The 23,298-nt window shown below is 43.4% G+C and overlaps 1 protein-coding gene across 2 annotated transcripts in view; it reads right to left on the minus strand.

Moving 5' to 3' along the window:
* lyst (lysosomal trafficking regulator) overlaps positions 1-23,298 on the minus strand; it is a 258,955-nt gene that overhangs the window by 87,619 nt on the left and 148,038 nt on the right. For both annotated transcript variants that reach the window (XM_067984126.1, XM_067984127.1), the window contains exons 9-15: positions 20,098-20,321; positions 19,174-19,240; positions 18,890-18,999; positions 12,245-12,671; positions 8,899-9,043; positions 7,635-7,808; positions 610-770 (exon numbers count right to left, since the gene is read on the minus strand). In XM_067984126.1, coding sequence (XP_067840227.1) covers positions 610-770; positions 7,635-7,808; positions 8,899-9,043; positions 12,245-12,671; positions 18,890-18,999; positions 19,174-19,240; positions 20,098-20,321 — 1,308 coding nt within the window. The remainder of the gene's footprint in view (positions 1-609; positions 771-7,634; positions 7,809-8,898; positions 9,044-12,244; positions 12,672-18,889; positions 19,000-19,173; positions 19,241-20,097; positions 20,322-23,298) is intronic.

Raw genomic sequence — 23,298 nt, forward strand, 5'->3', positions numbered from 1 at the left:
CTGTGGGACAGCAGAGGGAATTAGAGTACTGTGTGCAGTATTGGTCTCCACACTATAGGAAGGAGGGTATAACACCAGGATGCTGCCTGGTATAAGGAAATACAAATACGAAGGCTTGAAAAATTGTGGGGTTTTTTTGTTACAACAATGCAGATTACAGGGCAATATAATGGAAGTGTTTAACATTATGAAAGTATGGAACAGGGTAGATAGAAGCAGACTGTTTCTAATAGGTGAGGTGTCTAGACGAGGGGCCATAGATACAAGATTAAATGTAAGAGATTTTGCACAGAGAGGAAAGTAAACCTATTTTACACTGTGTTGTGAGACTGGATATACTCCCAATGTTAGCGGTTAGGGGCAGAAACTATGCTGACATTCAAAATTAGATTAGATAGGTGGATGAAGGAAAAGGGGTTGAAGGGGTTGAAGGGATTAAGAGGATATGGGGATAAATGTGATCAGGAATATTTGCTCACATGGAGGATAAATGCCAACACTGACTGGTTGGGCCAAATGGCCTGTTTCTATGTTGTAACTTCTATGCACTATGACAGAACAATTATTAGAAAAGTGTAGAAAAGCTTTCATTTCTTATCAAATCATTACCATTAAAAAGAAGCAAGCTTCCAATACTCCATCTTCCTGCCAACCTAGTGGAATCTCCTTGAGGGAGCGTACAGTGGCCAATCATTGCAAACGTTTTATTACTTTCAGAGGAGAGGCTGCTCTTTCGAGGAATAGTGTAACCCAAAGCCATCTCAGACTTTCTGAAAAACAGGAACAAAAAAAAACCTTCAGTGAAATGTTTGAAGATTTGGTACCTCAGTACCAGTGGACACTAATCAAATATCCCAGAAAGGTACAGGTTCTATATAGCTATGTGTGGATACATTTCATATTTAACATAGGTCACCTTGTATGATATATGTACAGTCAAGTGATAATCACCATATGGGGCAGTAGATCAATGTGGGTGAATAATCTACATCTGCAGTTTAAAAAAAAAAGCAAGTCTTACCATCAGAATCTCCTTCAAAAGCATGAATACAATAATTCACTTTAGTACTTTCCCATTGATTTCTGTTCACTTTCCAATATTTTTAAACATACTGAGTGAGTGTGAGCATGGAGCCAGCCAATGTGAAGAGGCTGGGTTAACATAACAGGTTGGAACGGTAGAAATGCTGAATGGGCTGACCGTCTTTTGACGTTAATTCAATTTCCTCACACTGCTGAAATCAGTAACTCATTCCAGCCAACTTCACCAATATCCACATTCCCCATTACTTTTCTTTCCTTCTCTCCCAAAAGCAGTGATGCATGCTGGGTTATAGTCCCACAGGCGCCAACACCCCTCCTGTACCTCCTGCAAATGACCATTCCTCATTGTGAGTTGAAACATAGAAAATAGGAGCAGGAGTAGGCCATTCGGCCTTTCGAGCCTGTTCCGCCATTCAATATGATTATGGCTGATCCTCTATCACAATACCATATTCCCGTGCTCTCCCCATACCCCTTGATGCCTTTTGTGTCTAGAAATCTATCTATCTCCTTCTTAAATATATTCAGTGACTTGGCCTCCACAGCCTTCTGTGGTAGAGAATTCCACAGGTTCACCACCCCTCTGAGTGAAGAAATTTCTCCTCATCTTAGTCCTAAATGTCCTACACCGTATCCTGGGACGATGACCCCTCGTTCTAGACCTCCCCCACCCAAGCCAGGGGAAACATCCTCACTGCAGCCAGTCAGAATTTTCTACGTTTCAATCAGATCTCCTCCCATTCTTCTAAACTCTAGTGAATACAGGCTTAGTCGATCCAATCTCTCTTCATACGACAGTCCTGCCATCCCAGGAATCAGTCTGGTGAACCTTCACTGCACTCTCTCTATGGCAAGTATATCCTTTCTTAGGTAAGGAGACCAAAACTGCACACAATACTAGTTGCCCACTGAACCCACCCAAAACGTAAACTAGAAGGAACTAACTCTTCTATTACTGCACACGCATTCAGATAAATTAGAACCATTCAATGTCATCATTTGAGCTGAAGAAAAAGAAAAGCTCAGTTGTATTTCTGTTCTGGACCTGGATAAACTAAACTGGAGGTGTAGCAGGTTTTGCAGAGTTCTCACATAATTCACCCAGAACACAGGCAGTAGCATAAATGACAGAACCTGTTAGAATTATAAATGTCAGCTGAGATAACTGCAGCCCCTTGGGTCGACAGAATCTAACATAAGCAAAATGTTAGTCAACAAAACAACTTTATATAGAACATGTCCCTTGGCCCAGAAAACTTTGAAATGATGAAAGACAAGACATGACAATTCCTTAATGGCAGAGGGAGACAGAAATCTAGACCATTAATGAAAGAAAGTGTCAGGATTGTGTTTAAGGGTAAAACACTTACATATAGTTCAGATGACATTTGTGAATTGCTGGTAATTCAAGGACTCTTCGAAGTGTCACCATCTTATAGCAAACTCTAAACCCTTCATTACTTTGTATAAATGCAATAATATACATGGAGAAGACTTCACTGACAGAATGCAATTCGAAAAACTGATGCCACATAGCTTATTTTGTTGTCAACTTCAAGGCACGTTGGCAGTGGCAGAACCATTATCAGAACACAATGGCCCTGAAATTCCACAGGGGTTCCCCTGATCTCTCGCTATAAGGAGAGACCAGCCGAACCACCCAGTGAAACAGCGTAATCTGCTGTTTATACCATTTCTTTGCAGGATTCCATTGGTCTCCCACCAAAATTAGGGCAGGAGAGTGGCCCATGGTATTTCAGGGTTAGGTAAATGAAGTGTACTGTGTGTCTGCCTTTAATAAGAATAGTCGCTTCGCAGATTCACCAGAATGATACCAGGGCTAAATGGGTTAAATTATGAGGACAGATTGCATTGATTTCCCTCTAATAAAGAAGATTAAGTGGTAATCTAATTGATTAAAGGAGTTGTTGATAGGGTAGACAAAAACTATTTTCTCTGGTGGGGGAGGCCAGAACAAGGGGGCTTAACCTTAAAATTAGAGCCAGGTCGTACAGGAGTGAAATCAGGAAGCAAATGGTAGTGGAAATCTGTAACTCTTTCCCCCAAAAAGCTGTTGAGGCTGGGGGGCCAATTGAAAATTTCAAAACTGAAATTGATAGAATTTTGTTAGGAAACGGTATTAAGTTTTACAGAACCAAGGCGGGTTAGGTAGACTTAAGATACAGATCAGCCAATTGAATGGCGGAACAGGCTCGAGGGGCTGAATGGCCCACTCATGTTCCTATGCTCGCTCACATTCAGCATGCGGGCATGAAGCATGCTTCAAGTTGCTTAGTCTCAGCACATGACGTTACAGATGAAACTGGAATGTTCAGTGTGCGCAACTCATTCCCCAGGCCACACACGTAAATCTCATCATCAGCCCAAATTACTAGCCTCGAGTGCGGGGGCTGGCCTTCCACTGGTATTATAGTTGACCAAACTGCTATCATGTTGAGCTGATATATTGGAATCGTCAGAAAGTAATAGCATGCTCACACCCTCCTGTTCCAGAAGAATGCAAAATGAAAATCGTATCAATTTGGTGCTGAATTTATGTCAAAGCCAGGGTAAGCACAAACCTAAATTGTGTGAACACTACTGCAATTAACTATCACATTAACTGAACAAATCAAATTGGGCAGGGCAGCCTTGAGGAAGAGTTTATTGAGTGTATTAGGGATGGATTTCTTGAGCAGGATGTAACTGATCCTACAAGGGGGCAAGCAACCTTGGACCTGGTCCTGTGTAATGAGCCAGGATTAATTAATAATGTCCCAGTTAAGGATCCCCTTGGAATGAGTGACCATAACATGGTTACATTCCGTATCCAATTAGAGGGCGAGAAGGTTGGTTCTCAAACAAGCGTACTGAGCTTGAATAAAGGAGACTATGATGGTATGAGAGCGGAATTGATTAAAGTGGACTGGGAAAATAGATTAAAGGGTAAAACGGTACATGAACAGTGGTGTTCATTTAAGGAGTTATTTTACAACTTTCAAAAAATATATATTCCACTGAGGAAAAAAGGGTGTAAAAGAAATGACAGCCATCCGTGGCTAAGTAAAGAAATTAAGGATAGTATCCGACGAAAAACAAGGACATATAAGGTAGCCAAACTTAGTGGGAGGATAGAAGATTGGGAAGTCTTCAAAAGACAGCAAAAAGTAACTAAAGGATTGATTAAGAAAGGGAAGATAGATTATGAAAATAAATTAGCAAAAAATATAAAAACAGATAGCAAGAGTTTCTATCGTTATATAAAAAGAAAAAGGGTGGCTAAGGCAAACGTAGGTCCCTTAGAGGATGAGACCGGGAAATTAATGGTGGGAAATATGGAGATGGCAAAAATGCTGAAAAATATTTTGTGTCAGTCTTTACGGTAGAGGACACTAAGAATATCCCAACACTGGACAAACAGGGGGCTCTAGTGGGGGAGGAGCTAAATACGATTAAAATCACTAAGGAATTGGTACTTAGTAAATTAATGGGACTCAAGGCGGATAAATCCCCTGGACCTGATGGCTTACATCCTAGAGTCTTGAGGGAAGTGGCAGTAGAGATTGTGGATGCTTTGGTAATAATTTTCCAAAATTCTCTGGACTCGGCAAAGGTCCCGCAGATTGGAAAACTGCTAATGTAACACCCTTATTTAAAAAGGGTAGTAGGCAGAAGGCTGGAAATTATAGACCAGTTAGCCTAACATCTGTGGTGGGTAAAATTTTGGAGTCTATTATTAAGGAGACAGTAGAACATTTGGATAAACATAATTTAATAGGACAAAGTCAGCATGGCTTTACGAAGGGGAAGTCATGTCTGACAAATTTGCTTGAGTTCTTTGAGGACATAACGTACAGGGTGGATAAAGGGGAACCAGTGCACGTATTGCATTTAGACTTCCAGAAGGCATTCGACAAGGTGCCACATAAAAGATTATTGCTCAAGATAAAGAATCACTGGATTGGGGGTAATATTCTGGTATGGGTGGAGGATTGGTTATCTAACAGGAAGCAGAGAGTTGGGATAAATGGTTCATTCTCGGACTGGCAACCAGTAGCCAGTGGTGTTCCGCAGGGGTCGGTGCTGGGTCCCCAACTCTTTACAATCTATGTTAACGATTTGGAGGAGGGGACCGAGTGTAACATATCAAAGTTTGCAGATGATACAAAGATGGGAGGGAAAGTAGAGAGTGAGGAGGACATAAAAAACCTACAAGGGGATATAGACAGGCTGGGTGAGTGGGCGGAGATTTGGCAGATGCAATACAATATTGGAAAATGTGAGGTTATGCACTTTGGCAGGAAAAATCAGAGAGCAAGTTATTATCTTAATGGCGAGAAACTGGAAAGTACTGCAGTACAAAGGGATCTGGGGGTCCGAGTGCAAGAAAATCAAAAAGTTAGTATGCAGGTGCAGCAGGTGATCAAGAAGGCCAACGGAATGTTGGCTTTTATTGCTAGGGGGATAGAATATAAAAACAGGGAGGTATTGCTGCAGTTATATAAGGTATTGGTGAGACCGCACCTGGAATACTGCATACAGTTTTGGTCTCCATACTTAAGAAAAGACATACTTGCTCTCGAGGCAGTACAAAGAAGGTTCACTCGGTTAATCCCGGGGATGAGGGGGCGGACATATGAGGAGAGGTTGAGTAGATTGGGACTCTACTCATTGGAGTTCAGAAGAATGAGGGGCGATCTTATTGAAACATATAAGATTGTGAAGGGGCTTGATCGGGTGGATGCGGTAAGGATGTTCCCAAGGATGGGTGAAACTAGAACTAGGGGGCATAATCTTAGAATAAGGGGCTGCTCTTTCGAAACTGAGATGAGGAGAAACTTCTTCACTCAGAGGGTGGTAGGTCTGTGGAATTTGCTGCCCCAGGAAGCTGTGGAAGCTACATCATTAAATAAATTTAAAACAGAAATAGACAGTTTCCTAGAAGTAAAGGGAATTAGGGGTTACGGGGAACAAGCAGGAAATTGGACATGAATTTAGATTTGAGGTTAGGATCAGATCAGCCATGATCTTATTGAATGGCGGAGCAGGCTCGAGGGGCCGATTGGCCTACTCATGCTCCTATTTCTCATGTTCTTATGTTCTTACGTTCTTACTGAGCCAAAGAGATGAAAAAGTTTCCAACCTGAGCCGTTGAGAGTTAGCTGATTTCAGCCAGTGGGACATGTGGACTGGAGTGAAAAAATGTGTTCCCAAGCTCCAATTAACATTACCCGAAAAGCCAGCCAGTACGAATGGTGCAGCCCAGAGACAAGTTCTGACAACACAACTGATATTGGAAAATTCACAGAGAGTCGAAGAAACCAAGCCAATGTCCCACCATTCTTGTGATGCCACACAGTAGTGCTTCAACATACTGCATCATCCTAATTTTTTGTATTTATAGCATTTTTATGCTGCCAATGCCTCAATTTCATGTTCTCCCATTTCAGCAAAATAAAGCCACATATTTTTATCTGAAATTCTCTTCTCAGAGGAATTTACATAAGAACATAAGAAACAGGAGCAGGAGTAGGCCAATCGGCCCCTCGAGCCTGCTCCGCCATTCAATAAGATCATGGCTGATCTGATCCTAACCTCAAATCTAAATTCATGTCCAATTTCCTGCTTGCTCCCTGTAACCCCTAATTCCCTTTACTTCTAGGAAACTGTCTATTTCTGTTTTAAATTTATTTAATGATGTAGCTTCCACAGCTTCCTGGGGCAGCAAATTCCACAGACCTACCACCCTCTGAGTGAAGAAGTTTCTCCTCATCTCAGTTTCGAAAGAGCAGCCCCTTATTCTAAGATTATACCCCCTAGTTCTAGTTTCACCCATCCTTGGGGACATCCTTACCGCATTCACTCGATCAAGCCCCTTCACAATCTTATATGTTTCAATAAGATCGCCCCTCATTCTTCTGAACTCCAATGAGTAGAGTCCCAAACTACTCAACCTCTCCTCATATGTCCACCCCCTCATCCCCGGGATTAACCGAGTGCACCTTCTTTGTACTGCCTCGAGAGCAAGTATGTCTTTTCTTAAGTATGGACACCAAAACTGGATGCAGTATTCCAGGTGCGGTCTCACCAATACCTTATATAACTGCAGCAATACCTCCCTGTTTTTATATTCTATCCCCCTAGCAATAAAAGCCAACATTCCGTTGGCCTTCTTGATCACCTGCTGCACCTGCATACTAACTTTTTGATTTTCTTGCACTAGGACCCCCAGATCCCTTTGTACTGCAGTACTTTCTAGTTTCTTGCCATCAAGATAATAACTTGCTCTCTGATTTTTCCTGCCAAAGTGCATAACCTCACATTTTCCAATATTGTATTGCATCTGCCAAATCTCCGCCCACTCACCCAGCCTGTCTATATCCCCTTGTAGGTTTTTTATGTCCTCCTCACTCTCTACTTTCCCTCCCATCTTTGTATCATCTGCAAACTTTGATATGTTACACTCGGTCCCCTCCTCCAAATCGTTAATATAGATTGTAAAGAGTTGGGGACCCAGCACCGACCCCTGCGGAACACCACTGGCTACTGGCTGCCAGTCCGAGAATGAACCGAGAATTTCAAGAATATACCTTTGTCCGGACAACCAAAGCGAAAGCTTGCCATGAACAGTCTTCTTGCTTTCTGAGTGTTGCACATAGGTCAATGCCAAGTGCTGCCACTTTCCTGGAGTTATAATGTTTTCCTGTGACTCAGCCTGTGCCAGAACGCCTGCTTTCAAGTCATCATTTGGATCAATGCAAATTCTACAGGAAGAAAACAAGGTTTTTTTAACATTTAAGAAACCATAACATACCACGTAAATAGTTTAAAGAAACACTTGCATTTATATAGCATCTTTCATGACCTCAGGACGTCCCAAAGCTTTACAGCCAATGAAGAACTTTTAAAGTGCAGTCACTGTTGTGATGTAGAAAACGCAGCAGCCAATTTGTGCACAGCAAGGTCCCACAAACAGCAATGTGACAATGACAAGATAATCTGTTTCAGTGATGTTGGTTGAGAGATAAATATTGGCCAGGACACCAGGAAGAACTCCCTTGCTCTTCTTAAAATAGTACCATGAGATCTTTTACGTCCACCCGAGGGGGCAGACAGAGCCTCGATTTAACATCTCATCCAAAAGACGGCACCTCAGACAGTGCAGCATTCCCTTAGTGCTGCACTGCAGTGTCAGCCTGGATTATGTGCTCAAGTCTCTGGAGTGGGACTCAAATCTACAAGGTGCTGACTCTGAAGCTACCTTTGATTTAAGTATAAAAGATACATGAAGCACAATTTACATTACTAGAGTGGCAGATCTGATAATTCATGAGCAAAGTCACAAGTGAATTCTGATCAGCGCACAATGGGAGACAAATTGTGTCTCACTAATTATCATAAATTAAATTTACATCACGTGATAGCCAAGTAATTAAAACTGAATTTAAAAAGGTTGATGTTAATTTTAAATATATCTATTAGCAAGTGGATTTGAGACCTATTCTGGGACATCACTTCGAATATATATTCCACACTGCTGTCCAGCCTGCATTAGGTCACTTCCGTGAACCACAACGAATTATTCATGGAAGTAGCACCACGTCCTGTATAAAGTTGAGTTAGTTCCAAAACATTTTAGTAACTTTTATTTTTGCAGATGTTTAAGTCAGTCGAAGCTCTCCAATACTACAATGCTCTCACTAAAAAACTCAGCAGTAAACATTGATAAATTATTAGAAATGTTCAGTTTGTTTTAAGAGTAGCAGATTTTTCTTCTAAAACTTCAGTTCCCCCATGATGATTTCAGGAATGCGTGCCTTGAACTCAATTTTTCTTCAGTAGTTAGTACTCTACCTGAATATAAAGCCACCTGTGTTCAAGTCAGCCCATATTTGCAGCATCATTACTTTAGACCCCAATGAAATCACATGAAGGCACCCATCTTCAATCAGTTTATCACCAGAATTTGGAATGCCACAGCCTGTTGTTTTCTCGCTTTCTGAAAAACAAAACAAAATTATATTTTTGCATCACTAATATCATCAATGAGAATCTCATAAGCACATGCAACACGCGGTCATCAGAACTCCTTATCAAGGTTTTAACCTCCCTCCACATATTGAGACGATGTTACCGACACCATGGAATTAAGGGTAGTTATTATCCGAATGCAGACTTGTCAGGCACAAGATCGAACAACCAGGTATAGCCTCCTCTGAAAACTCTGCTACACTGCCATTATGTTGATCACTACAGCAGCAGATATTATAGGATATATTCATTTACCCCACACTCCCAACTGGAAGCCGCACCTGAAAGGAGTCAGCTGTGGCTCAGTGATCCCACACTTGCCTCTGAGTCAGAAGGTTGTGGGTTCGAGTCCCACTCCAGAGACTTGAGCACATAATCTAGGGTGACACTACAGTGCAGTATTGAGGGAATGCTGCACTGTGGGAGGTGCCATCTTTCAAATTAGATGTGGAACCGAAGCCCTGACTGCCCTTTCAGGTGGACGTAAAAGGTCCCATGGCACTATTTGAGGAAGAGCAGGAGAATTCTTGCTGGTGTCCCGGCCAATATTTATCCCTCAACCAACACCACTAAAACAGATTATCTTGTCATTAACACGTTGCTGTTTGTGGGACCTTGCTGTGTGCAAACTGGCTGCCGTGTTTCCTACATTATAACAGTGACTACACTTCCAAAGTAATTCATAGGCCGCCAAGCGCTTTGGGACGTTCTGAGGCCATGAAAAGCGCTATATAAATGCAAGTCTTTCTTTAAGACACAACGCAGATTCTTTGTCCCGCGAGGAATGCAGGATCAGTGAATTAACCTTATTATTGCTGCAGGACAATTATTCAAAAGATTCTTTCATATCTTTAACTCACCTTCATTAAAATATTGTCATCCAATAAATTGGTTATATCCTTAATTTTTTTTATTCTTTCATGAGATGTGGGCATGTCTGTCAAGGCCAGCATTTATTGCCCATCCCTAATTGCCCTTGAGAAGGTGGTGGTGAGCCACCTTCTTGCACCACTGCAGTCAGTGTGGTGAAGGTTCTCCCACAGTGCTTTTAGGTAGGGAGTTCCAGGATTTTGACCCAGCAACGATGAAGGAACGGCAATATATTTCCAAGTCAGGATGGTGTGTGACTTGGAGGGGATGGTGAAGATGATGGTGTTCCCATGTGCCTGCTGCCCTTGTCCTTCTAGGTGGTAGAGGTCTCAGGTTTGGGAGGTGTTGTCAAAGAAGTCTTGGCGAGTTGCTGCAGTGCATCTTGTAGATGGTACACACTGCAGCCACGGTGCACCGTGGAGTGGGTGGAGTGAGTGAACGTTTAAGGCAGTGGATGGGGTGCCAATCAAGCGGGCTGCTTTGTCCTGGATGGTGTCGAGCTTCTTGAGTGTTTTTGAAGGTGCACTCATCCAGGCAAGTTGAGAGTATTCCATCACACTCCTGATTTGTCCCTTGCAGATGGTGGAAAGGCTTTGGGGCGTCAAGAGGTGAGTCACTCGCCGCAGAATACCCAGCCTCTGACTTGCTCTTGTAGCCACAGTGTTTATGTGGCTGGTCTAGTTTAATTTCTGCTCAACGGTGACCCCCACAATGTTGATGGTGGGTGATTCGGCGATGGTAATACTGTTGAATGTCAAGGGGAGGTGGTTAGACTCTCTCTTGTTGGAGATGGTCATTGCCTGGCACTTGTCTGGCACGAATGTTACTTGTCACTTATCAGCCCAAGCCTGGATGTTATCCAGGTCTTGCTGCATGCGGGCAAAGCCTGCTTCATTATCTGAGGGGTTGCGAATGGAACTGAACACCCTGCAATCATCTGCAATCATCAGCAAACATCCCCACTTCTGGCCTTATGATGGAGGGAAGGTCATTGATGAAGCAGCTGAAGATGGTTGGGCCGAGGACACTGCCCTGAGCAACCCGTGCAGTGATGTCCTGGGGCTGAGATGATTGGCCTCCAACAACCACTACCGTCTTCCTTTGTGTTAGGTATGACTCCAGCCACTGGGGAGTTTTCCCGCAGATTCCAATTGACTTCAATTTTACTAGGGCTCCTTGATGCCACATTCGGTCAAATGCTGCCTTGATGTCAAGGGCAGTCACTCTCACCTCACCTCTGGAATTTAGCTCTTTTGTCAATGTTTGGACCAAGGCTGTAATGAGGTCTGGAACTGAGTGGTCCTGGCGGAACCCAAACTGAGCATCGGTGAGCAGGTTATTAGTGAGTAAGTGTCGCTTGATAGCACTGTCGACGACACCTTCCATCACTTTGTTGATGATTGTGAGTCGACTGATGGGGAGGTAACTGGACGGATTGGATTTGTCCTGCTTTTTGTGGACAGGACATACCTGGGCAATTTTCCACTTTGTTGGGTAGATGCCAGAGTTGTAGCTGTACTGGAACAGCTTGGCTAGAGCATTCCTATCTATGTTGGCCAAATGCCCTCTGAAATTTTAACCATTACAAGCTCTAAATGTAGCAGGAGCCAGTTATAAAGGTAACTTTCACAAGTGCATCAAATGCACTTTGGGGAGGAGGGAGTTAATTTTTCATGAACTTTTCTATGATGAAAGGATGATCACTTCTTGTGACTTTTTGGTGTGTCTGTGGAAGCAGCAAAGCAAACAAAGAGCTCTCTCTGTACTCTTGTGATAAAGGCAATTGTGGCCAGCCCCTTACACAATTTGCAAATATTAGATACTTAAGACCTTAGCTGGTACTCAAGACCAGAATTTATATAATCATTACTTTGCAAATTACAGCTGTTACTGTGAGAGGACAATAATGAAGTGCCTCTCGTATGTCAATCCAGAGAGAAATCAATTACATCTCTGGTTTTTCTTTAGTAATTTTGCCATTCTCAGCATGTCATTAAAAACAGTTATATAAGGTTTTGCCCACATGAATGTTATCTGATGCAAGAAGGAAAAACTTGCATTTATATAGTGTCTTTCATGACCTCAGGACGTCTCAAAACAGCCAATGAAGTATTTTTCCAGTGTAGTCACTGTTGTAATGTAGGACACGCGGTAGCCAATTTGTACACAGCAAGATCCTACAATGTACCACATTGTCCCACATGTGCAAAAGTCTATTTACAGGAATTTTTTTGAAACAATATTTTGTTACTCACTTTATAAAATAAAAATAAAATGGAGAACTGAATTCCACTCTTACCAGTGCTGTCAACACTACTCTCTCTGATAGCAGCTATCCGGTTCCTTTTTTGCTTCTTCCCTTTCTCAATTAACCCGTCTGTTCCATTGGCAACTTCCACTTTTAACCACAGAGAGACACTAAAGCCATCTGACATATGCGGCCAACAGTTTTGACCAACAAGCGGCAAATGGAGTGGAGCTACATGCCAAGGTGATGATAATTGGTGGGTATATCCCTCAGATTCTGTGTCTTTTTTGCTCTGCGGGAATTTGACTCGCTTTAGAAGGCCAGAGCTCTTGCTACTGGGAGAAGTACTGGTTTTCTGCGTGGCTGAAACGGTACTGAAAATATTAGTGCTGAATACTGTTGGGAAGGTAAGGTACTGCATTGGGATCGTGTCTACATTTGCTTCCACTATCCTCAGAATCCCTTCAAGTAATATTTTCTGAAATACAAGAACAAAAACAGTACTTTAAAAGGTATTTCATTTTACAAAACAGGTATTTCTACTTGATGCTCTCAGTTGGCAATAGTAATAGCAAGATTTTCATATTCTAGCTAATGGAATTCTTGTATTAATGTGTTACTTTAGAATCTTTGGATCATTGCAACCAACACAGTTCTTAATTTATGATGGTGTAATGCGCTATAAAGCAAAGGTCTGAAGTGATAAGTGGGACTGATTCGGAATAACTGTTCCACTTGCTCATCTTGCTATCTTTCATCCTTAGTACCACCCTCCCCCTCCATTCACCTTTTTCTTTCCTTCCTTCTTTTGTCTTACAAAGTTAGTGCACTGAGAGCAAACTAATATCTTGATTAACAAATGCATGGTCTTTAAGCTAGATATTAGTGCATATGTGTCAGCTGAAGTACTGAAGATATTTCAGGAGAGATGGATGGCCTGTATACTTATTCATATATCACCTAATTAGCTTCAACTGAACACCTTGTGGTATTTCGATGAGTTTTCCAGTTTAGATTCTTGCTTTAACTCATGATAGAGGTTCTGCTTGCTTGAATAGAGAAACAGTACCTGTTCCAAATTACCTTGCAATATGTCTGGTGCAGGTAACAAATTGATAAACCGAGCCCCCTCTCGCCCAATGTTTTCTCTGGACAAACTGTAACAGAGCCATGGTGCCTTCGATAGTGCTGTGTGGTTTTACAGCCCCAACACTTCCAACAACGTTTGCAACCATCTTCAGCCAGAAGTGCCGAGTGGATGATCCATCTCAGCCTCCACCCGATATCCCCACCATCACGGAAGCCAGTCTTCGGCCAATTCGATTCACTCCACGTGATATCAAGAAACGGCTGAGTGCACTGGATACAGCAAAGGCTATGGGCCCCGACAACATCCCGGCTGTAGTGCTGAAGACTTGTGCTCCAGAACTAGCTGCGCCTCCAGCCAAGCTGTTCCAGTACAGCCACAACACTGGCATCTACGCGACAATGTGGAAAATTGCCCAGGTATGTCCTGTCCACAAAAAGCAGGACAAATCCAATCCGGCCAATTACCGCCCCATCAGTCTACTCTCAATCATCAGCAAAGCGATGGAAGGTGTCATCGACAGTGCTATAAAGCGGCACTTACTCACCAATAACCTGCTCACCGATGCTCAGTTTGGGTTCCGCCAGGACCACTCGGCTCCAGACCTCATTACAGCCTTGGTCCAAACATGGACAAAAGAGCTGAATTCCAGAGGTGAGGTGAGAGTGACTGCCCTTGACATCAAGGCAGCATTTGACCGAGTGTGGCACCAAGGAGCCCTAGTAAAATTGAAGTCAATGGGAATCAGGGGGAAAACTCTCCAGTGGCTGGAGTCATACCTAACACAAAGGAAGATGCTAGTGGTTGTTGGAGGCCATTCATCTCAGCCCCAGGGCATTGCTGCAGGAGTTCCTCAGGGCAGTGTCCTAGGCCAAACCATCTTCAGCTGCTTCATCAATGACCTTCCCTCCATCATAAGGTCAGAAATGGGGATGTTCGCTGATGACTGCACAGTGTTCAGTTCCATTCGCAACCCCTCAAATAATGAAGCAGTCCGAGCCCGCATGCAGCAAGACCTGGACAACATCTAGGCTTGGGCTCGTAAGTGGCAAGTAACATTCGTGCCAGATAAGTGCCAGGCAATGACCATCTCCAACAAGAGAGAGTCTAACCACCTCCCCTTGACATTCAACGGCATTACCATCGCCGAATACCCCACCATCAACATCCTGGGGGTCACCATTGACCAGAAACTTAACTGGACCAGCCACATAAATACTGTGGCTACGAGAGGTCAGAGGCTGGGTATTCTGCGGCGAGTGACTCACCTCCTGACTCCCCACAGCCTTTCCACCATCTACAAGGCACAAGTCAGGAGTGTGATGGAATACTCTCCACTTGCCTGGATGAGTGCAGCTCCAACAACACTCAAGAAGCTCGACACCATCCAAGATAAAGCAGCCCGCTTGATTGGCACCCCATCCACCACCCTAAACATTCACTCCCTTCACCACCGGCGCACTGTGGCTGCAGTGTGTACCATCCACAGGATGCACTGCAGCAACTCGCCAAGGCTTCTTCGACAGCACCTCCCAAACCCGCGACCTCTACCACCTAGAAGGACAAGAGCAGCAGGCACATGGGAACAACACCACCTGCACGTTCCCCTCCAAGTCACACACCATCCCGACTTGGAAATATATCGCCGTTCCTTCATTGTCGCTGGGTCAAAATCCTGGAACTCCCTTCCTAACAGCACTGTGGGAGAACCGTCACCACACGGACTGCAGCGGTTCAAGAAGGCGGCTCACCACCACCTTGTCGAGGGCAATTAGGGATGGGTAATAAATGCTGGCCTCGCCAGCGACGCCCACATCCCGTGAACGAATAAAAAAAAAAGAGCTTGATGCACCCTGACTTACTCAGAGTGCTCTGAATGGGCTATCTGCCAAAGTTTCTGAAGCCAGGCTGACCATGCTGGTAACATGGCCAAGCACCAAATGGCCAGTTTGCATCTACTCACAAATTAACCTGTGACAGCATCCTGCAGAATCACCAAGGGGAGTCCCACAGCACAAAGCAGGTGAACCACAACAGTCAAATCTTTTATCGACATAACCTTCTCAAAGATTGTAGCCCAGAACAGTCATTGAAAACTGTGAAAACAGTTGCCAGTTTCCCCACGACCTTTTCTGCAAAAGTTCAACCACCAGAATGTTCTACAATTTGGAAATTTGTACTTTCCATGTATTTCATTGTTAGTACTGTGGTGTTATTCTGAACACAATTCTATGCGTGTCACTAGGAGTTTCCCTTGGATTCTCCTGGAAGTTCTTCACAAGGTTAACTGGCTTGCTGTTTCTTTTTTGTTTGTTCATGGGATGTGGATGTCGCTGGCAAGGCCAGCATTTTTTGCCAATCCCTAAATGCCCTTGAGGTGGTGGTGAGCCGCCTTCTTGAACCGCTGCAGTCCGTGTGGTGAAGGTTCTCCCACAGTTTTGTTAGGTAGGGAGTTCCAGGATTTTGACCCAGCAACGATGAAGGAATGGCCATATATTTCCAAGTCAGGATGGTGTGTGACTTGGAGAGGAACGTGCAGGTGGAGTTGTTCCCATGTGCCTACTGCCCTTTCCTTCTAGGTGGTAGAGGTTGCGGGTTTGGGAGGTGCTGTCGGAGAAGCCTTGGTGAGTTGCTGCAGTGCATCCTGTGGATGGTACACACTGCAACCACAGTGAGTCAGTGGTGAAAGGAGTGAATATTTAGGGTGGTGGATGGGGTGCCAATCAAGCGGGCTGCTTTGTCCTGGATAGTGTCGAGCTTCTTGAGTGTTGTTGGAGCTGCACTCATCCAAGCAAGTAGAGAGTGTTCCATCACACTCCTGACTTGTGCCTTGTAGATGGTGGACCTGCTCTTGTAGCCACAATATTTATGTGGCTAGTCCAGTTAAGTTTCTGGTCAATAGTGACCCCCAGGATGTTGATGGTGGGGGATTCGGCAATGGTAATGCCGTTGAATGTCATGGGGAGGTGGTTAGACTCTCGCTTGTTGGAGATGGTCATTGCCTGGCACTTGTCTGGCGCGAATGTTACTTGTCACTTATCAGCCCAAGCCTGGATGTTGTCCAGGTCTTGCTGCATGCGGGTACGGACTGCTTCATTATCTGAAGGGTTGCGAATGGAACTGAACACCCTGCAATCGTCAGCGACTATTCCCATTTCTGACCTTATGATGGAGGGAAGGTCATTGATGAAGCAGCTGAAGATGGTTGGGCCTAGGACACTGCCCTGAGGAACTCCTGCAGCAGTGTCCTGGGGCTGAGATGATTGGCCTCCAACAACCACTACCTTCTTCCTTTGTGCTAGGTACGACTTCAGCCACTGGAGAGTTTTCCCCCTGATTCCCATTGACTTCAGTTTTACTAGGGCTCCTTGGTGCCACACTCGGTCAAATGCTGCCTTGATGTCAAGGGCAGTCACGTTCACCTCACCTCTGGAATTCAGCTTTTTTTGTCCATGTTTGGACCAAGGCTGTAGTGAGGTCTGGAGCTGAGTCGTCCTGGCGGAACCCAAACTGAGCATTGGTGAGCAGGTTATTGGTGAGTAAGTGCCGCTTGAGAGCACTGTTGACGATACCTTCCATCACTTTGCTGATGATCGAGAGTAGACTGATGGGGCGGTAATTGGCCGGATTGGATTTGTCCTGCTTTTTGTGGACAGGACATACCTGGGCAATTTTCCACATTGTCGGTTAGATGCCAGTGTTGTAGCTGTACTGGAACAGTTTGGCTAGAGGCGCAGCTAGTTCTGGAGCGCAAGTATTCAGCACTACAGCCGGGTTGTTGTTGGGGCCTGTAGCCTTTGTTGTATCCAATGCACTCAGCCGTTTCTTGATATCGCGTGGAGTGAATCGAATTGGCTGAAGTCTGGCTTCTGTGATGGTGGGGATATCGGGAGGAGTCCAAGACAGATCATCCACTCGGCACTTCTGGCTGAAGATGGTTGCAAATGCTTCAGCCTTGTCTTTTGCACTCACGTGCTGAACTCTGCCATCATTGAGGTTGGGGATTTTCACAGAGCCTCCTCCTCCCGTTAAGTTGTTTAATTGTCCACCACCATTCACGACTGGATGTGGCAGGACTGCAGAGCTTTGATCTGATCTGTTGGTTGTGGAATCGCTAACCTCTGTCTATAGCACGTTGCTTCTGCTGTTTAGCATGCATGTAGTCTTGTATTGCAGCTTCACCAGGTTGGCACCTCATTTTTGGGTACACCTGGTGCTGCTCCTGGCATGTTCTTCTACACTCTTCATTGAACCAGGGTTGATCCCCTAATGGTAGAGTGAAGAATATGCCAGGCCATGAGGTTACAGATTGTGCTGGAATACAATTCTGCTGCTGCTGATGGCCCAAAGCGCCTCATGGATGCCCAGTTTTGAGCTGCTAGATCTGTTCTGAATCTATCCCATTTAGAACGGTGGTAGTGCCACACAACACGTTGGATGGTATCCTCAGTGGGAAGACGGGACTTCGTCTCCACAAGGACTGTGCGGTGGTCACTCCTACCAATACTGTCACGGACAGATGCATCTGCGACAGGTAGATTGGTGAGGACGAGGTCAAGTATGTTTTTCCCTCGTGTTGGTTCACTCACCACCTGCCGCAGGCCCAGTCTGGCAGCTATGTCCTTCAGGACTCGGCCAGCTCGGTCAGTCGTGGAGCTACCGAACCACTCTGGGTGATGGACATTGAAGTCCACCACCCAGAGTACATTTTGTGCCCTTGCTACCCTCAGTGCTTCCTCCAAGTGGTGCTCAACATGGAGGCGGACTGATTTATCAGCTGAGGGAAGGTGGTAGGCGGTAATCAGCAGGAGGTTTCCTTGCCCATGTTTGACCTGATGCCATGAGATTTCATGGGGTCTGGAGTCAATGTTGAGGACTCCCAGGGCTCCTGACTGTATATCACTGTACCACCACCTCTGGTGGATCTGTCCTGCCGGTGAGACAGGACATACCCAGGGATGGTGATGGAAGAGTCTGGGACGTTGGCTGAAAAGTATGATTATGTGAGTATGGCTATGTCAGACTGTTGCTTGACTAGTCTGTAGGACTGCTCTCCCAATTTTGGCACAAGTCCCCAGATGTTAGTGAGGAGGACTTTGCAGGGTCGACTGGGCTTGGTTTGCCTTTGTTGTGTCCGGTGCCTAGTGGTCTGATGCCGGGTGGTCTGTCCAGTTTTATTCTTATTACGTCTTTTTGTGGCAAGATTGTGCAACTGAGTGGCTTGCTAGGCCATTTCAGAGGGCGATTGAGAATCAACCACATTGCTGTCTGGAGTCACATATAAGACCAGACCGGGTAAGGACGGCAGGTTTCCTTCCCTAAAGGACATTAGTGAACCAGATGGGTTTTTATGACAATCCGGTAGTTTCATGGCCACCATCACTGATACTAGTTTTTTTATTCCAGATTTTATTTAATTAATTGAATTTAAATTCCCCAGCTGCTGTGGCAGGATTTGAACTCATGGCTCCAGATTATTAGTCCAGGCCTCTGGATTACTAGTCCAGTAACATAACCACTATGCTACTGTACTTCAATCTTACATGAGCTGGCTGCTGCTTTCAGCTTTGAAACCAATTTCATGAAAACAATGCGGACTAGTTACTCACAGTTGGAGGGGTCTTCTCTAAAAATAGTCTCAGAAAAAGAGCCAACTCTTCTGCTGACAAGCTGGAGCTGATTAAAGTCACCAATAATTCCACAAGCACTGCCTGGCACTCTGCATAAACAAAGGCAAATAGTCACTGGATCTTGGAACTCACAGCTAACTGCTAATTTAACAATGATCACATAAAAACAGAAAACAGAATTTATAGATTGCAATACATCATTCACAGACTTCAAACTATTCAATTAGTAACTCAAGCAATAGAAAGTTGCAGTTTCCACATACCCTCTAAAGTAGTCTCAGACTGGCTCAAAATATTCTGAAAACCTCCCACAATAGTTTTTACAGCTCCCTGAAATGAAGCAAAATATTGTGAAATGAAAAATAGAAGAAAAATACGACGAATGCAGCCATTTTTACATTGAATACACACAAGAAATAATTTTTTGGGGGTAATTATTAAGCTTTTGAAACTAGGACAACTCGAGCTCGGCCCGGTACGGAATTGAATTGCATCAGAAATCAGGGATTGACACTCAAGATTGCATAGGATAGCAATCCTACTCAAAGTAATGAGAGGTGGACATGCTGCATATATAATCCAAGCACGTTCCTCCGCAGCCAACAGACTTAACCTGCCAGTTCCAGCTGTCTGCTTTCTCAAATGTGAGATTTGTTTCCTCCCAGACAGGAAAGCATTTTAAAGACCTTTTTAATAAAGTGTTCCTGGGAGGAGTACTTTAAGACTGAGTGTTCCCCAGCCTGAACTCTCCTCCCCCATTTCTGTCAATATTGCTTTAATTTTCTAGAAAGTAATAGGTTATGCATATAGGGTGAAATGAAGTAGGGTGGGAGGAGGCTCGTGTGGAGCATAAACGGCATAGACCAGTTGATCCGAATGGCCTGTTTCTGTGCTGTAAATTCTATGTAATCTATGTAAACTAGTATCCACTGAAGTGGAGTAGGTTGCACTTGCAGTTCCAAGTCACAAGAAAGCAGAGAAGCAAATAAACAGACTACGGTCGACTCCCTTTAATTCAAAGTCGCTTCATTCGAATTATCAAATAATTTTCATGCATGAAAAGGCACCTGGGCTGTTTTGTTTAAATTGATTAATTAAAAATTGCTAGATAATTTGAATTTTTAGCGTAGAAAGTGCTTAGATTAGATTGCATATAAACTCTCACACAATTTTTGTTAATGTTTTACCTGCTGATAAATGGAAGTAGCATTTTTTTCACTGTGTTGAACAACCTCGAGCAGATTTCTGAAGACATGGGTTAGGACATCAAGGCAGGGACTGCTGACAGACAGCAGGCTGAGCTCTAATATGCAGATCTCGGGATACATCAGTTCTTTCAATGCAGTGTCCTCAGCAGTACTACAGAGATAACTAGATGACTGAACCAATGATGAGAGTTCTGGCTTCACATCTGTACCACAAAGGAGAGTAAAGGGTTACACATTTTGCATTTTTCTTTCAACATAAATTTGGGATTGGAGGCAAAGTCACAACAAAATGACACTCTGCACAATTCATGTCATAGTTTAAAGGGATAAGAAATGGATTTGTCTAAACTCAAAACGAAGAACCAAACATGAATAAACACGGGCCTTTCTTAAAAAGCCTTTGGCTAAAATTATCTATATAAAACTGCCAAGTCAAAATGAACACCAGGTATTACTAATTAAATTCCAACCACAATTCATATTGGGGGAGAAAAAGTGTGGCACTTCATCCAACAGCTGCCTCAACCACGTTATTCCTGCAAATTCAAATATATGAGGGAATGGATATACAGTTATTGCAATTTATTTCCAAAATTAGGTTTACTTTATTCAGTGAAATCTTCCAGTTACACGCTTTGCTAGCTGATATTACCACTGGTTCCCCTTCCTCAGGCATCTTCTCTTTCAAAACTGCTGTCATTACCTCTACAAAAAGCCTACTCGCAACCTATCCACTCTCTCCAACTACCTATCCCACCTTCAATCTCCTTTTCACTCTCTAAAGTCCTCGAGCACATCAGCTCCATGCCCATCTCTCCTAAAATTAACAGCAAGCCACATAAGGAGATATTAGGACCGATGACCAAAAGCTTGGTCAAAGAAGTAGGTACATTTAAAAAGTCTTCTAAGTTGGACAGTTTAAAATGGCAAAAACACCAAGTTTAGCTGTCAGGATAATTAAGACTCTAGTATTTTTGTTACACCTTTCAACTGCAAATGAATGAAGTTGAAGAGAGATAATAAAAAAGACAAATCATGCCAATGAAAACATTATAAATCAATGCAACACTTTCTAAAATAGATCTAGGGAAACAAAAGTCCATATTAATAACCAAAAATCAGGGAAAAATAGTGAATTTACTTTTATCACTGAGGTGAAAGTACTGAAATAAGTTAGGTTAGTACAAGGAGCAGATGAGTTAGGTGGTTGTATAAATGGAAACTAATACCATTCGCGGTTGTGGGAGGTGCTCAAAAGGAGGTTTAAGCAACTTGCTTGGAAATTAAAGGAAAAGAATGTAAGGTGTTTTCTGTGTAATTGCCAAACTTTGGTAAGTAATGGGCTAGATTTTCTGATCGGTGCTATTTTCATGCTGGTGTTAACCGTTCTATTGTGAACGAGTTAATGCTGATCAAAAAAATCTAGGTTAAGGAGTTCTTGAGTTGGATTTTGAGGCTAAATGAATAGTTAGCCGCATGCTTCCTTTCAGAACGTGTGGGACCTATAGGTTACTGGCGTTTTGGGGTAAAGCAGCATGGCACAGATGCATCGTAACCAGGCAACAGCGGATAGAATGGTCACCAGTACAGAAGATTATCTCAGTAGTATTTTTATACTTGTGTACGGAGAGCGCATTAACACCAAGGGATGTGGGTGCCTGAACTACAAGGGAATCTTGAGAGAAAAAGAGCAAAGGGCAAAAAAGAGAGGAGAAATAATAAAATAAAATGGTAAGAGCCAAGTATATTTTATTTTAATGCTAGGAACATTTTGGACAGGTTTGTTTATGTTGTATGTTTTGTAGGGAAAGTGTGATGTAAACATGGTTGAACCAGTCATTGATGGGGAGATTAAAATACCAGGGTTCTCATTATCTGGCTCATGGCCAACAGATGCTGACATATGGCTCCTGAAAGAATTAAGCCAATCCCTCTTTGCCCACTGCCAGTCAAATCTCACTTCCATTGAGACTTGTGATGTGGCCATTTGTTGTTGAGGCTAAATTTAAACACAAACATCTATTTCAATGCAAAGAGAAACAGTCAGATGGCTAAACTACGAGTGGCTCTCTTATATATGCAATTACGATTCCTGGTAATTAGAAATCAAACCAGCTCTCATCCCCCTGTCTGTCTCACTCATTCTCTCCCCTTTTCTCTTTTTCTAGTTCCAGTTCATTATCTCACTTCCCTTTTCTAGTTGTAGCAAATAATTTAGAACTTTGATAATTCATGTATTCACCTGTTTTTATTTTAATTACAACTGCTGCTTTCCTTATTAACTGGAACACCGAGGCAGTACGTGTTACTCTGACAAGAGAACGAGCTCCTTCGATTCAATGTAAATGAGGATATAAATTTCCCTTCTGTAAACACTGGCTTTAAAAAGTGCTCACCAGCGTATCAATGAAAAAATGACTCAACTTCATTGCATGAAAAGGTAGTTCAGAAGGAATCAAAAATAGATCAATTTGAAGCATTACTTACTAAGCAACTAAGGCGGCAGAGTCTTCAGGCTATTTGTTTAATCTGTAACTTGATCATCTCCATTTTCTTGTGTAGTGATATCTAATCTCTATTTTTATAAAACAAATTGGAGTTTCAGTGGTGCATTATTCCCTGTGGTTTAATACATTGCACGAGCTTCCACTAAGGCTTTTACTTTTGATTCTGCATTGTCTCTCTTTCTCAGACCTAGACACCTGGCATCTATGTCGTTTCCTGCTTCTTTCATCCTTGTACTGGTCCTTAAGGTGTTAGCCATGGCTCAATGCTAACACTCAACTCTGAGTCAGAAGGTCATGGGTTCAAGTTCCACTTCAGAGACTTGAGCACATAATCTAGGCTATCATCTCATTGCAGAGATAAGGGAGGCTGAGACCCCATCTGTCCTCTCAGGTAGACGTGAAAAATCCCATGGCGCTATTCGAAGGGGAATTCTCCAGGTTTCCTGATCAAAATTTATCCCTTAACCAACACCACTAACATTTATCTCATTGTTGTTTGTGGGACCTTGCTGCATGCAAATTGGTTCCCCTACATTAAAACAGTGACTACACTTCAAAGTTGCTCATTGGCTGTGAAGCACTTTGGGACATCCTAAGACTGTGAAATATGCTATATAAATGGAAGATCTCTTATTACCCATCTCTCTCTCTTTTAGGATGTTTGTCTCTGGTC

This window comes from Heptranchias perlo, chromosome 5 (assembly GCF_035084215.1).
Source record: "Heptranchias perlo isolate sHepPer1 chromosome 5, sHepPer1.hap1, whole genome shotgun sequence".
Lineage (NCBI taxonomy): Eukaryota > Metazoa > Chordata > Chondrichthyes > Hexanchiformes > Hexanchidae > Heptranchias > Heptranchias perlo.